Below are 13,839 nucleotides of genomic sequence, written 5' to 3' on the forward strand. Positions count from 1 at the left end.
TACATGCAGACAGAGGACTCACATACATAAAATAGGTAAATAAATCTTCCAAAAAAAAAAAAAAAAAACTTGTTAGTGTTTACAACTTATGTATTCACTTGTTCATTTATTCCTCGATTCATCTTCCCTACAGAACTCCAGGTTCCAGGGTAAAGGTACATCGTTTGGAGGACCCGTCTTAAAACAGTGTGTTAAAAGCTTTGATTCACAGATTGGAGAAGTGGCTCAGGGCTTAGGAGCACTGGCTGCTCCTTCAGAGGATCGAGGTTCAATTCCCGGCGCCCACACAGCTGCTCACAATTGCCTGTAACTCCAGTTCCAGGGGATGCAGCTCCCTCTTCTGGCCTCTGCTGACACTGCACACACATGGTTCATAGCCATCCACGCAGTCAAAAGCGCTTGCTGTTGCCAAGGGCCAGGTTTGATTCCCAGCATCCACATGTCAGCTTACAATCGTCTATAACTCCAGGAGTTCGGTCACCCCCCTCCTGGCACTGCACGAAGGCAGTGCCCAAGCAGACAAAACACCCACACACATAAAATAAAAACAATAAACCTTAAGGGGGGGGGGCAGGCAAGAAAATCTTGAGTTCAGCCTAGCCTGATCTACATAGCAAGTTCCAGGCCAACCTGGGCTATATAGGGAGACACTCGAAATGATAATAAAGGCTAGAGAGATGGCTTGGAAGTTAAAAACACTTGCTGTTCATGAACCTCGAACAGTGGCACACGCCTTTAAGCCCAGCACTCAGGAGGCAGAGGCAGGCGGATCTCTAAGTTTATAGATCTCTGATCTACAGAGCTAGTTTTAGGACAACCAGGGCTACACAGAGAAACCTGTCTTGAAAACCCAACCAACCAACCAACCAAAACCAAACCAAACCACAGCAGAAACCTCACTTGCTGTTTTTGCAAAGCCCTAGAGTTTGGTTCCCAGCACCCAGATGCCAGCTTAGAGCTGTGACTCCAGGGTTCAGCTGCCCTCTTGGCTCTGCACATAGGCGGTGCACAAGCAAGCAGAACACTCACACACATAAATGAAAGCAAACATTAGATATAGTTCAGAACTCCTCTGAAATGTATGCTCAAAACAGCTCCGTTCTGCGGTTGTTTGTAAAGGTTCTTTTTTTTTTTTTTTCTTTTTAGTGCACAAGACTGATAGGAATATATTGAATGATGACAAGATAGTTGGCTGGATAAATAGATGGATGAATGTCTCAGATGACTGTCCGCCATCTCTTGGCTCAGAACACCCTTGTCCTCTTTTTTGCTTTGTGCTGGTCCTCAATAGCCCTCTTTCCCCTGAGTGGCAGGGAAAGATGGCCCTGTGCCCCCAGCTAGCTTTCCCCAGCTTCTCCAAGGCTGCTTCCCGGGACTTCCTGGGGCCTCCCTTTCAGCTGCCACATGCCACTCTTTCCAGTTCCAGCTCTGCTCGGTGGCGCCAAGGTCACCTGCACGATGCCCAACTACAGACCCACGTTGCCTGCCAGCTGTGCAGCAGCCGGAACCCTGGCCGATTCCGCCACCTGCTGGCCGTTCACAGAACTTCACCTATAAAGCGGCGGGGAAGAGCAAACCGTTCAAGACTGCCAGGAATCCTGAACCGCGCCGGGGCTTAAATCTTTTATCCTGTTAAATCATCACAGCCCCAGTACACGGTGGGCTTTGAAATATACAGAAGCGAGGAGACTCAAAGAAGACAGGTTCACACAGTAAAACTCCGGACCTGAGGTTCCTATCCAGGGCTGTCCAACTTTTTTGTTTGTTTGTTTGTTCATGTGAACGGATTGAAAAGACCTGATTGTACGTTTTCACCTCCTCGGTGGAGGGCAAAGGCCTCATAGCACCTTCCCGACAATGCCTTCCAGAGAAGGAGGGTGTACTGGTTCTTGCATGGCAGGGACTGGTCAAAAAAATAAAATTAAAAAACAAACAAACAAAAAACAGAAAGAAAATATCAGACAGAACTTTGCCACAAAACAGTGTGCTCAGACCCAGTCAGGTAACAAACACACCTCTATAAAACCTTGTCAGTCCGAGCGAGCAGGAATTAGAGTCAAATGAGGTCTTAAAATTGTTCTTTGGACCTAACCGCCTGTTCTCCCAGCTCAAGAATAATAACCCAGGAGTGGCATATTATTTTTACATCTCATTTGCATATGATTAATTCCAAGTCCAAGTGAATGGAAGTCACGCTGGCTTCTCAGCCCTCCCACCTGTTTGTCCAGTCCCTCTCCTCTAACTCTTTCTAGGCCCTGCCACCCCCACAAGCCTCTCCCTGCTCCTCACCCCTGTCCCCCACACCTCCCCGGTTCCCTGTTCCCTTCCTCTCTGTCGCCCACGCAGCCTCCGCCACCTGGCCGCCCACCAGAAAAACTTTTTCCCTAAGTTCCTGAGAAGTCGCGTAGGATCCAGGAGAGAAAAATCAAAGTAATAAAACCTCATTTAATTCCTAACGGAGGGCAGAGCTGTGAGCTGCAATTATCTTAATGTGGAGCTATTTTTACTCTCTCTCCATCTCTGTCTCCTGCCTTTCTGTCATGAGGCTTTCTCCTCTTCACTTCCCTTTGTCTCCCCATCCCTCACATGGGTCCTCTCTTCTTTTTTGCTCTCTCTACGAGCCCCCCAAAGTCTCTTCTAGCTCTGTGTCCCTCCCCTCCTGCGTGTCCTCTGCACATCTCTCTCTTTCATGACTCTGGAGTTAAGAAGCAGAGGCATTATACCCAGAAAAAAAAAACTGGGCAAAGAGGTGAGGACCTCCCGCCGTCCCCAAAGTCCATCTTTTGGGAATAAACTGTGCCCCCTGTCTCCCTGCCACCGGAGGGGGCATCCATCCTGACTGTTCAGGTCTAATGAGTGTGTTCCCAGAAGTTTCCAGTGGGCACTGAGGTGGCACTGGGGGGTCAGGGCATCAGCCCTGTCCTCAGACCCCCTCTATCTGCCATGTACCCTTTCCCACGCACCCCTGCAGGGAGAGCTGCAGTCTCTTACCCCTCCCCCCCCTCCCCCCGCTTTGGCCTAGGGGCTGCCCAGATGCTGGTTGGCCATGGCCCTCATTACCCTCTCTACATACCAGCAAGCTGGGTGCTGTCACTCCCCGCCACGGGGCCCTGGACCAAGCTAGGCACTGGCAGAGGTGCCCACGTTCCGGGGACAGCAACCTATCATGGTCTGCTTCCCAGCAAACATGTAAGTCAACAAGCTGTGGCCAGGCCCAGGCTAGAGGATGTGGATCCTGGCCGCCAGGACATCCTATTCCCAAGAGCAAATCTCGGCCCCTGGCACACATACTCCCTCTCATCCCCCAGAGGGCACCGAGTCTGGGGCAGAACAGCATGCCCCTGACCTCATTTCCATAAGACTCCATTGGCCTCTCCTTCCACCCCAGAGCCAGAGTGCTGGGGCTGGCAGTGGAAAAGTTGCTGGTGGAGCTGGGGGTGTGGTGGGGAGGGCTCCTGCTGTTCCTGGCCTGAGAGTGACCAGGAGAGAGGACAGCCAACACAAACAGAACCCCAGGAGGGCACACACAGGCACAGGTCCACACAGGCCCCTCCTGGGCTCTACAGAGAGGCACTCAGTCCTCCTGGCCAGCCGCACAGGGGTGGTGCCAGCTCCCGCAGAGGCTCAAGGCCCTGGACACACAAACTGCGGTACCTAACCCACAAAGCAACCCCTCTTCAGCATCACACACACACACACACACACACACACACACACGCGCGCGCGCGCGCGCACACACCTCTGTAGAAGAGGCTGACACCTCAGAAATGATCACTCACGCACCTCTCACTCCCAGCTCTGTTCCCCAACAACGCACCAAGCCCACACACGTGACAGCACGTGTACTGGTGAGGCAGCCCCCTAATCCTGCCCCCTGGGCTGGTTCTGTCCCCTCCCCCAGCAGATGGGGAGAAAAGGCAGGAGACGCGTGAACGCTGGGTACACCGTGGCAGGGACGCATCCCCCTTTCCCTTAGGGAATATGCGCTCACAGTCTCTCCTGCACAGGCCCCCAGCAAGCTGGCATCCGCCTGCCCATCACCTTGACAGCCTTTGACATCCTCCTCCACACCCACACCCTCCCCCGCGCACACGCGGTCCTCCCACACGCTGCCACTCACACCCGCATGTTTGGCACTCTTGACACAACTTACAGAGACTCACACACTCACACCACACCGACCCCCCGCCCCCCACCCTCCCCAGCTATAACGCTCCAGGCCCCTGGCATCCACTTGCCCATACTCCCTACCAGGATGACTGACAGCTGTCCTCCCACGCACACCTCTCACACTCGCTTTCTAGGACACCCCCCATTCACAGCGTGACACGCTCACACTCTCTCCTCGACCTCACAGGCCTCCCTCAAAACTCCACGTTCCGGGGGGAGGAGGGGAACCCGAAGTGGTTAAGGCCCGAGTCCGGACTCCAGCTGCCCCTGGCCCCTCCCCTCAGCTGCACCGCTGGGCTCCATCAATAATGCAACACCGAGTTCTGGGGAGACAGCAGGGGGCCCCCGGGCTGCTCCCCTGGCCCTAGCTGGCACTCCGCGCCCTCCTCCCAGCCCCGGGAGAACACGCTTCTCGATGCTCATTGGCCGCTTTCCCCTAAGCCCTCCCTCCCAGCGCCCGGGCGCCAGTCCCTGGCGGAGGGGACGGGCTGGGACCCCAGGGTTGGGACCCGTAGGGCGCAGCCTGCGGAGGCAGAGGCGCGGAGAGGGAGGAGGCAGAAGGAGGGTGGACAGAAGCTGGTGGAGCGAGGCCGGGGGACAGCCCGCCGAGACCCGCGGAGAGAGCGCTCAGGCCGGGAGCCGGAGCCCCGCGCCCCAAACCCCGTAGCTCCCGACCGAGGCGCGGGGACTGCGAGCCCCGGGGGGCGGGTGGAGGCGCCGAGCCGGGCGCTGTGGGCGAGCCCCGTGGTCCCAGCCCTCCGGCCCTCGCGGAGCGCGGGATCTCCCTGGGTGCGAGGACCGAGCTCCTCCTCCGCGCAGCACGCGCCCCCCGCAGCTCCGGACGGCGGAGCAGGGATCGGCCGGGCGCCCCCGAGAGCGCGCAGCCTGCCATGGATCCCAAGGACCGCAAGAAGATCCAGTTCTCGGTGCCGGCGCCGCCGAGCCAGCTCGATCCCCGCCAGGTGGAGATGGTAAGGGGGCTGCGCCCCACCAGCGTGGCGCCCCGCCACCCCCCAGCACCTACATCCCTCGCTCAACCCGGCCGGTGCCCGGGACCCCGCCTGGGCGCCACGCGGGACGGGAAGTTCGCTGGAGGCCCCTGGTAACTTTTCCCCCGCCCCGGACCTTGGAGCCGATCTTGGGCGGGAGAAATCCTGCAGTGAGCGTCGGGAGACAGTGGGCTGCTCTGTTGGTCCTTCACGACCCCGCTACGCTAGTCCGCTCCCCCGGGCACCACATCGCCCTGGTGGCACCCTCATGGGCACGAACAGCCCAGGCAGGCGTCTGAGCCCATCACCTCAACAACCTAGGGTCTAGGGGACCCCAGTTTCACCCGATAGGCCTGGTCTGGGGTCCCCAGAACGTTGTTCTGAATACTTTGTGGTATTCCCCCTAGAGCTGCAACCCCCGGGGGGGGGACATTCTCTAGGGGGTTGGGAGACCCCCAGAGGTATGGGGGCGACCTGGCAAGGACACTTGTTGCTGAGATGCCGCCGGCCCTGAAGAGGGCAGCGAGAAGGGGGCAAAGCCCTTCCGGGGGGTATTTGGTTGGAGTGGGGTGCAGCTTGGGCCTAAGCAGTTTTTGGCAGCAACCACTTCAGCTGCAATTACCTGGGCCTCTCTGCATTTCCCTGGAGCTCCAAGGGGACCTAATTAACTGACAGTTGGTCTGATTGCCGAGCTAGGGCTGGGCAAGGAGAACAATTCACATTTTTTCCCCCCATGAGAACGGGGCGGAGTTTCACAGCTTGAGCAAGACTGTGTCAGGGGCCCCAGACCCCAACTTCCAGAGACTCTAGCCGATCCCTGGGTGTCTGGGGATCAGGCCCACACCTGAGTCTCAGGTGTGGATGGAGGTGCCTTCAGTTTTGGCCTCAGACCTCTTCTGCAGCTAAGTCCAGCCCTTGAGTTGACCTTTGGCGGGTAGGGCCAAAGGGACCTCAGGGTGTTCAAACTGGCAGTAAGAGCTGCCATCAGTTTTGGCTTCTAGGAAAAGTTCTAGCTGTGGAGTGGGAGCATCCGGGGCTAGGAGTCAGTGGATGGTTTTTCTAGTCCCTTGGACCCAGCCTGCTGTGTGACACTGAGCGCATTGCTGAACCTTTCTAAGCCTTGGACTTTTCATCCCTGTGAAATAAAGGGATTGAGTGAGCTGGGCGAGCTCTAGCTGCCTTTGATTCACAGGCCCCCTGAGGACTCCAAAGCCCTGTTTCCAGCTGACTGAGAGGGGCGTTGAGGCGATAGAGTGTTTATCCTGCTCCCTTCCTTCATCTCCCTAGATCCGGCGCCGGAGACCAACCCCTGCCATGCTCTTCAGGCTCTCAGAGCACTCCTCGCCAGGTAGGGCCCGTTCCCTGCCCCTACCCTACCTCTGCTGCCTTTCTGAGGGCCCCCATGAGAAGGGGACTGGCTGGAGACCGGAGGCCTGAAAGGCCAACTCACAGCTGGGTTGGTTTACTCTCTTGGCACCTGTTGGTGCCAGGAGGGAAGGGCACACTTTTGCTGTCCCAAAGATTGAGGCTTTGGGGGGAAAGTAACCTGATTCTTTTTCTCTTCCTCTTTGGTCATGATTGGTGTCTGCCTGGTGGCCTCTCTCAGAGGAGGAGGCCTCTCCTCACCAGGTGAGTTTCCTGGGGCAGCTGGAAGGACGATTAGCTGGGCCCCCTGGGGTGGGGTAGACTGATGCCTGCAGAGCCAGCCCAGGCCACCACAGGACATAATAGCATGTCAGTTACATTTCCCTGGAAAGATCCTGCTTTGGGTGTCACCTTCTCTTAGTGGGGTAGGGTGTCTATGACTGAGGGTCCTGCTCTGAGTCAGGCTTCTCCTAATGGGATTGGGGCTTGGCCTAGGTGTCCTAGGGCAAAGGGAGGGGGTGTCTGGGGAGCCTGCTCCAACTGCTCCTTCTCTGTAGAGAACCTCCGGAGAGGGGCACCACCCGAAGTCGAAGAGACCCAACCCCTGTGCTTACACTCCCCCATCGCTGAAAGGTACTGGCCCCGCCCTTCCATCTGTCTGTGGTCTCCCGGAGGCATGCAGCTGGGCTGACATGGGGGAGGAAGAGGAAATGTCAGCTGGGAAGGACTGCCACCAAGCCACCACCTGACTTGGGAGAATAGTTCTCTTTTAGGCTCCCAGAGGCAGGGAAAGGGCAGCTGGGGTCTGTGGTTTGGGGGTTGTAAGCGAGAACTGGTTAGCCCAGGACAATAAGCATCAAGAGGAGGCGAGACACTCTGGGGTGTGTCTCGGCTGGGCCACACTCACCCCCTGCTTCCCCACCCTGGCTCCACCTGCATCTTGCACTCTCCCTTTTCTGATTTTCTGTCATTCCTAGCCCAGTGCGGTGGGGCGCCTCTGTAATCCCAGCACTCTGGGAGGAGAGGCAGGAGGATCTCTGAGAGTTCAAGGCCAGCCTGGCCTACAGAGTGAGTCCAGAACAGCCAAGGCTACACGAAAAAAGCCTATCTCGAAAAACCAAACCAAACCAAACAAAACAAAACAAAAACCCCAAAACAGGTGTCATTCTTGTCACATATTTCCAGGTCTCATTGGTGGGCACTGAGTGAAATAAGATGAGGAGGAAGGTTTGGAGGCTCACGGTGTAGATCAGTGCACTTGAATGACATACACAGGTCCCCTAGCTACAGCCCTAATACTGACTTAAAAAACAAAAACAAAAACAACTCATTATGGTGGCACAGAGGTATTTAATCTCAGCATTTTGGAGACAGAGGCAGGTGGGTTTCTGTGAGTTCAAGGCAAACCTGGTCTATTGAGAAAGTGCCAGGCCAGCTAGAGTTGCATGGTGGTGAGACCTTTTCTCAAAAAGCAAAACAAAAACATCCCAAAACAACCCCCCCCCCCAATCCTTGGTGACTCATACCTGTAATCCCTGCCTGATGAGGCAGAGCCAGGAAGATTGCTATGGACATGAGCTCAGCCTGGGCCACACAAGGGAATATGCCAGTCCAGCTAGGACAACACAGCGAGACCGTGTCTCATGAAGAGGTGAAAGATGAGTGATTCCTTCCCTGGCCTCCAGGACCCTTTGCCTCTAAGGGTCAGGGAGAGCTTGCAGAAGGGATGAGGCTCCTGGACTCAACAGGCCCGAAAAGACAGGCAAAAGAAAAGAGGTGTGTGCAAAGGTGTTTTCAGGATAGCTGGAGACTTGGATTCTGGCCGGAGAGCTGGGGACGATACATCTAGAGCAGGAGCGGGTGCAAGCGAGTGTGCCAAGTGTGTGTAAGTGTGCCTCTTCCCAGCTAGGTGCCAGTGGCCTACCACCCCCTCGGGAGTCCCCTTCCTGTCTGTCCTGTCCCTTCTCTTGGCGGTGTGGCACACAAATGCACAGGCACACACACACCACCAAGAGCTCCCCAAGGTGGGTGGCTTTATTATGGTTTCCCAGCGCCAGCCAAGGTCAACAGGTGCACCTGTCGGCCCTGCTGCCAAGACTGGGGACAGGAGAGAGAAGCTGGGAGGACAGGAGAAAGGCTTTCCTTCTCCTAGGACGGGAAAACGGAGGGAGGAAGCCGCAGCAGCGAGTGGCAGTGTGAAAGGACTTCCCTAGGGATGTGGCGAAGGGCTTAAACAGGCGTGAAGATAAGCGGCACATTTCCAAGGAGTACAGGAACTTGGCCTTGAGACTGGGGTGTGGGTCGTGAATGCAGCGCGCGTGTGATGCTCTGGCTTCCATCACCAGCTCGGTGTGAGCGAGTGTGGTGTCACATGTCTGTAAGCCTGTAGGCTTAGAGCCAGGAAGATGGGAAGTTCAAGGTCATGCTCAGCGAGTTTGAGGCTGGGATACATGGTGAGGCTTTGTCTTAGCCGGGCTGCCTCTCCTCCACTCTAGGCTGGGGGGACGTGAAAGGGGAAAAGCAGTACCGCCTGCCCCGTGTCCTTTCAGGGGAGGTGCTGGGGGTAGAAGCCAGGGTTTTATACACTATAGGCGAAGCCCTAGTTCAGCCCTCCTTGGCTTTGGTTCTGCATTTAGGGAGTGGGCTGAGGTAGGAGTTTAGGGTCAAGAAGTTTCTTGTGTACCAAAGGATAACCAAAGATCTGCCTATCCCAGCCTCTCTGGGCTGTATCTATAGTCTGGGTAGGAAGAGACAGGGATGTGGGAAGAAGCCAGAGATGGCTCTCCTAGGATTCTTGAATCTTTTTTTTTTTTTTTTCAGGGACAGGGTTTCTTTGTGTACCCCTGGCTGTTCTGGAACTTACTTTGTAGACCAGGCTGGCCTCGAACTCACAACGTTCCACCTACCTCTGCCTCCCAAGTGCTGGGATTAAAGGTGTGTGCCATCACTGCCCTTCTGGGTTTTGAATTTAAAAATGGAAGAACTTGGGGCAGGGGGATTTTAGGGTCCCAGACTTGGAGAGGTAAGAGAAGGAGACAGCGTGGTAGGCAAAGTATAGACTCTCAAAGGCCCAGCTAAGCGTGAGAGACTTGAGTAATGAAAGCAGGAGCTCACGGGGCACCAGCATGGGTGCCGCACACACCTACCATACCCTTCTCGGATCACGAACTCGCTCTCCTCCCCCAACTGCCTGCTACCTCCTCTCCCCCAGCCCAGAGGCCCTTCTGTACGGACACAGTTCTGTTTGGCAAGCCTAACGCTCTCTGGGCAAGGGCAAGCGTCCTGTCCAGGGCTTGGGTTTTGTAGGGCACGATTCAAGAGCCCTCCGGGAAGGGTGGGCAGCACGAAGCTTGGGGGGGTGGCGCGAGCAAGGGGGTAAAGGGTGTTCCCAGGCCAAGTCAGAGCTCTCTTAGTTGGCTCAAGGTGAAACTTTGCCGGGTCCTCAAGGCCAGGGCAGGGCCATTTATTGCGATTTTATTGCCTGGGTGGCTTGCCCACAGCCAGCGGGAAGAGGTAGGCTGGGAGCTGGGGGCAGGGCGGGGCGTCGGGCACACACAATGCGCCCTCTGTGCCTGTCCCTGAGTTGGCAGGAGTGCAGGGCCCTGCTCAGCGCACCGGAGGCTTCCAGCCTACCCCCCTGGGCTGCTAAGGGGAGGGGCCACCATTGGCTTAAGCAGCCAAAAAGCAGTGACCTCTGCAGGGAGACTAGTCTGAGGCCTGCTGACCTAGTGTCTCACCTACTCTGAAGTCCTGACATAGCCCCTGGCCCCTGGCTGGCTCCACTCTAGTCTTTTGTTTTGAGGGGGTGGGTTGTTTATGTAGCCCAGGCTAGATTAGATCTCACTGCGTAGCTGAGGGTGCACTTGAACTCCTGATTTTCCTGCCTCTACCTGGTGGATGCCGCTATTTCAGCTAGGAACAGAATCCAGGGGTCTGTGAATTCGAGGCAGGCACTCTGCCAACCAGGCTGCAGCCCAATCCCTCCACCCAGTCAGACCTCGCCATTCCCCAGAACCCCCAGCCCACCCCTTCCTCCCTCCCCGCTTCTCATCTTTGGGAAGCCGCCCACACTGTTCCTTTCCTAGGCTGAATCTGAGCAGGTCTTCGTGGTGGTGGTGGTGGGGTGTTGCTGCTTTCTGGGTCACCGCAGAGGGAGCTGGGAGATCAGGGATATGGGTCAAGACTGTGAAGGCCGCATCTGAACGGCTTGCCCAGCAAGGCCGCAGAGTGCTGGGACCTCAGGCTCACAATTGTTCCTGTTTTGGGAGCTTGGGGGAGAGGTGCAGCTTGGCATCAAATACTGGGCCCTATTGGGCAGGGAGGCACAGAAAAGGGGATCGTTGTAAACGGTGTCGGAGAAAATGGCTCTGGCATATGGGCCTGGCACCTTCTGCCTGGGGTTGATACTGGTAGATGCTCTCTGGTCCTGGGCACTGGCTGTGTAAGCTTCCTGGCCAGAGAATGCTAAGCTGCTGCTGTGCTTGTCTGGTCTTGCCCAGCCAGGTGCCCTGTGGTGTAGCGGAGTTTTCTGATGCCAATCTCTGGGGGGGGGGGGGTCAGCATCTTGGGACAGCTTAAGAGCTAATATGATCAAAATGTGCCCCTGTCACTCCCACCTTGGGTTAACATATCCCCCTCCCCCACAGCGGAGTGGACTGTGGCCTTTTACCATTGAACTTGGGCCCCTTAGGGTATCACCTCTTCCTCAGTTGCTCGCATGAGCTGCCCCTCCAGCTCGGCTGACCCTTGCCTCCCTGGGTCTCCCCTGACAGCCGTGCAGCAGCGCATTGCTGAGTCCCACCTGCAGACCATCAGCAACTTGAATGAGAACCCAGCCTCAGAGGAAGAGGATGAGTTGGGGGAGCTTCGGGAGCTGGGGTACCCAAGAGAGGATGAAGAGGAGGATGAGGATGAGGATGAAGAGGAGGATGAAGAGGAAGACAGCCAGGCGGAGGTCCTGAAAGGCAGCAGGGGCATGGGTAAGCTGAAGGGGCTGTGGTTTCTGCTGCCGTGGGTCAGGTATGGCTCTTCCGGAAGTATTCTGTGATGTCCTCCTATGGCCAGCTCCTGAGACCTGACATGAAGGTTAATCCTTTGTGTGATTAGGTTTTCCCCACTGCTCATCTCTTCCTAAAAATCAAGGCAAGGCACAGGATAATTGAGGCGAGACCCAAAGAAAGGACTTTCTACCCACAGAAGTACATTGTGAGGAGGTTCAGAGATGAAGAGAGAGCCCAACATTCCCTCTCCTGCAGTTCTGAACCTAGCACACACTGTCCTGCAGGAGGCTGGCTGATTTGCCCTCTCCAGGACCGGTGAGGGTGTCGTTTTCCTTCCTAGGATGGGGTGGGAGAGTGCCCTCTAGTGTCCAGATATGGAATCAAGGGTTTAAGAACCAGTCAGGTCTACTGGACCCTCAGAGGCTTGGAGATAAGGCTTCTAAAACCTACCCAGGAGGCTTCAGAGACAGAAAGCACACAGAAGACCCGACACCCAGACAACTAGACAGAAAGACCTCACCCTCTCTGGTGGTTGTATCTTCCACGCCACAAAATGCCTGTTTCACCTGGTGCACATAAAACTTTTTGGACAAATTATTTAAGAGGATGACAAGCAGTTTCCACTGAAAGCGTTTGGCCCTTGGGCCCAGAGAAGATGGCTTAGGTCTCCTCTCTGTATCTCTGGCTGTGAGGGCATCTGAGGGCATCAGAAGGCTGGAGGGGCTGAGTGAGCTCCTGAGACACCCCCTACCTAGAACAGATGAAAAACTGATGAGAGCTGTTCCCTTGGGAAGGGGGAGGAGGCCCTGGGTCACATAACACCCAAGGGGCAGCATCAGCTTCCGAGCTGACTCTGAGGTACCGGTTCTGGACCGCTTGAGAGGACAGGGTCTCACTCTGCAATCCAGGTTGGCCTGAATCTTAACAACGCATCTATCTCAGGTTGACCTTCAACTCAAAGCAATCCTCCTGTTTCAGCTCCTGACTGCTGGCATAAAGCTACACACCCAGCTTCCCAGGAGGTATTTTCTTATCTAAGGCAATCTGTACTGATCTTCTTACACAGTATTTCCTCCGAGAGGGTGCCCAGGAACTAAGTCACATGGTCAGTCATAGGGAGCCTTGTCCAGTCCAGTGTTCTGACAGGATGTCTCAGGAGATTGACCTGAAGTCATCAGACAGCACCACAGGGCGGCTCAACCTATGTTTGTATGCCTTCTTTTCCAGTGGGGCAGAAGCTTACCTGTGGGCAGGGTCTGGAGGGGCCCTGGGAGCGCCCACCTCCTCTGGATGAGCCCCAGAGAGATGGAAACTCTGAGGAGCAGGTGGGAGACAGAGCAGCACTGTGTGGTGAGCACTGAGTGGTGAGTGTGGGGTGGGGAGGTGGGTGGAAGCTTCAGGGGCCAAGCCAGGCCTTGAGCCCTCTTTACTTGTCTTTCAGAGCCTGGAGAGGAGCCTCAGCACCCTACCCCACCCTGAGCCGGGCACATAAGCTCAGAGTCCCGCATCTCCCAGGAGGAAGTGCTTCTCAGAAACCCACTCTATCCCCACCTTACTTTGTACCCTTTCTTTCACCTGCTAGGGCTGCGGCTTCTGACTTTAGAAGACTAAGGCTGGTCTGTGTTTGCTTTGGCTGAAGCCCAGAGTCCCCGATGCCTCTCCTTGCCAGTCGTTCTTCTGTTTACCCGGTGGGAGGGGGGGGAGGTGAGACGGCCCACATTGGCAAACCCGGAGAGCCAGGAACAAAATAGTCACCCTTCACAATTCTCTCCAGATCCACTCCCCTGGGCACAGGAGACTCGCAGGGCAGACCCTAAAATCTGGGGAAAGGAGGTACTGAGAGCCTTCAGGTGCCCTGAGATCTCCATCCCTTCTTTTTGGGGAGGGGGTTCAAGTCTCCACCCCTCTCCCAGACTTCTACCAGGGCCCAGGTCTCAGGCATCCTTTCGCACAGCCTCAACGTTTTGGATGTCTTCCCCATCATCCTTTTCCTGCAAGATGGACTGGCAGAGGCTGCTTGTTGCGTTTTTGTTCGTGCTTTGGTGCCAGGAATGCCACTTAGTATATGTCCTTAGAGGGGCCACACAGAGTGGGGAGCCTGGTTCTCCTTGTCCTCCAGCTGCTTGGCTCCCTTCCCCTTACTTCCCTGACTCCAGGCCTGAACCCCTCCCATGCTGTAATAAATCTTTGTAAATAATTGTCCTGAGACTCTTCTTTCAGGGGAGGGAGGAGAGACCGGGAAGTAATGGCATGTCCTGACAGGGAAAATGGTGGTTATCTAAGGGTCAGGATCTTAACCCTGATGTCCATTCCTT

General features: G+C 55.9%; 1 protein-coding gene across 2 annotated transcripts; it reads left to right on the forward strand.

Annotated features, from left to right (window-relative positions):
* Positions 1–4,656: 4,656 nt before the first annotated feature.
* On the forward strand, positions 4,657–13,722 carry Ppp1r1b (protein phosphatase 1 regulatory inhibitor subunit 1B). 2 transcript variants are annotated; one of them, XM_055620624.1, is made up of 7 exons: positions 4,657–5,141; positions 6,447–6,507; positions 6,766–6,788; positions 7,082–7,157; positions 11,297–11,503; positions 12,752–12,888; positions 12,966–13,722. In XM_055620624.1, the coding sequence occupies exons 1-6, from the start codon at positions 5,061–5,063 to the stop codon at positions 12,883–12,885; spliced, it is 582 nt and encodes a 193-aa protein (XP_055476599.1). In that variant the 5' UTR covers positions 4,657–5,060; the 3' UTR covers positions 12,886–12,888; positions 12,966–13,722. The 2 variants fall into 2 exon arrangements, with proteins under 2 accessions (XP_055476599.1, XP_055476598.1); XM_055620623.1 differs by having other exon boundaries at positions 4,660–5,141; positions 12,752–12,874.
* Positions 13,723–13,839: the final 117 nt, after the last annotated feature.

The sequence above is a fragment of the Psammomys obesus genome, unplaced genomic scaffold (genome assembly GCF_907164565.1).
Source record: "Psammomys obesus unplaced genomic scaffold, mPsaObe1.curated_primary_1811, whole genome shotgun sequence".
NCBI classification, from domain to species: Eukaryota; Metazoa; Chordata; class Mammalia; order Rodentia; family Muridae; genus Psammomys; species Psammomys obesus.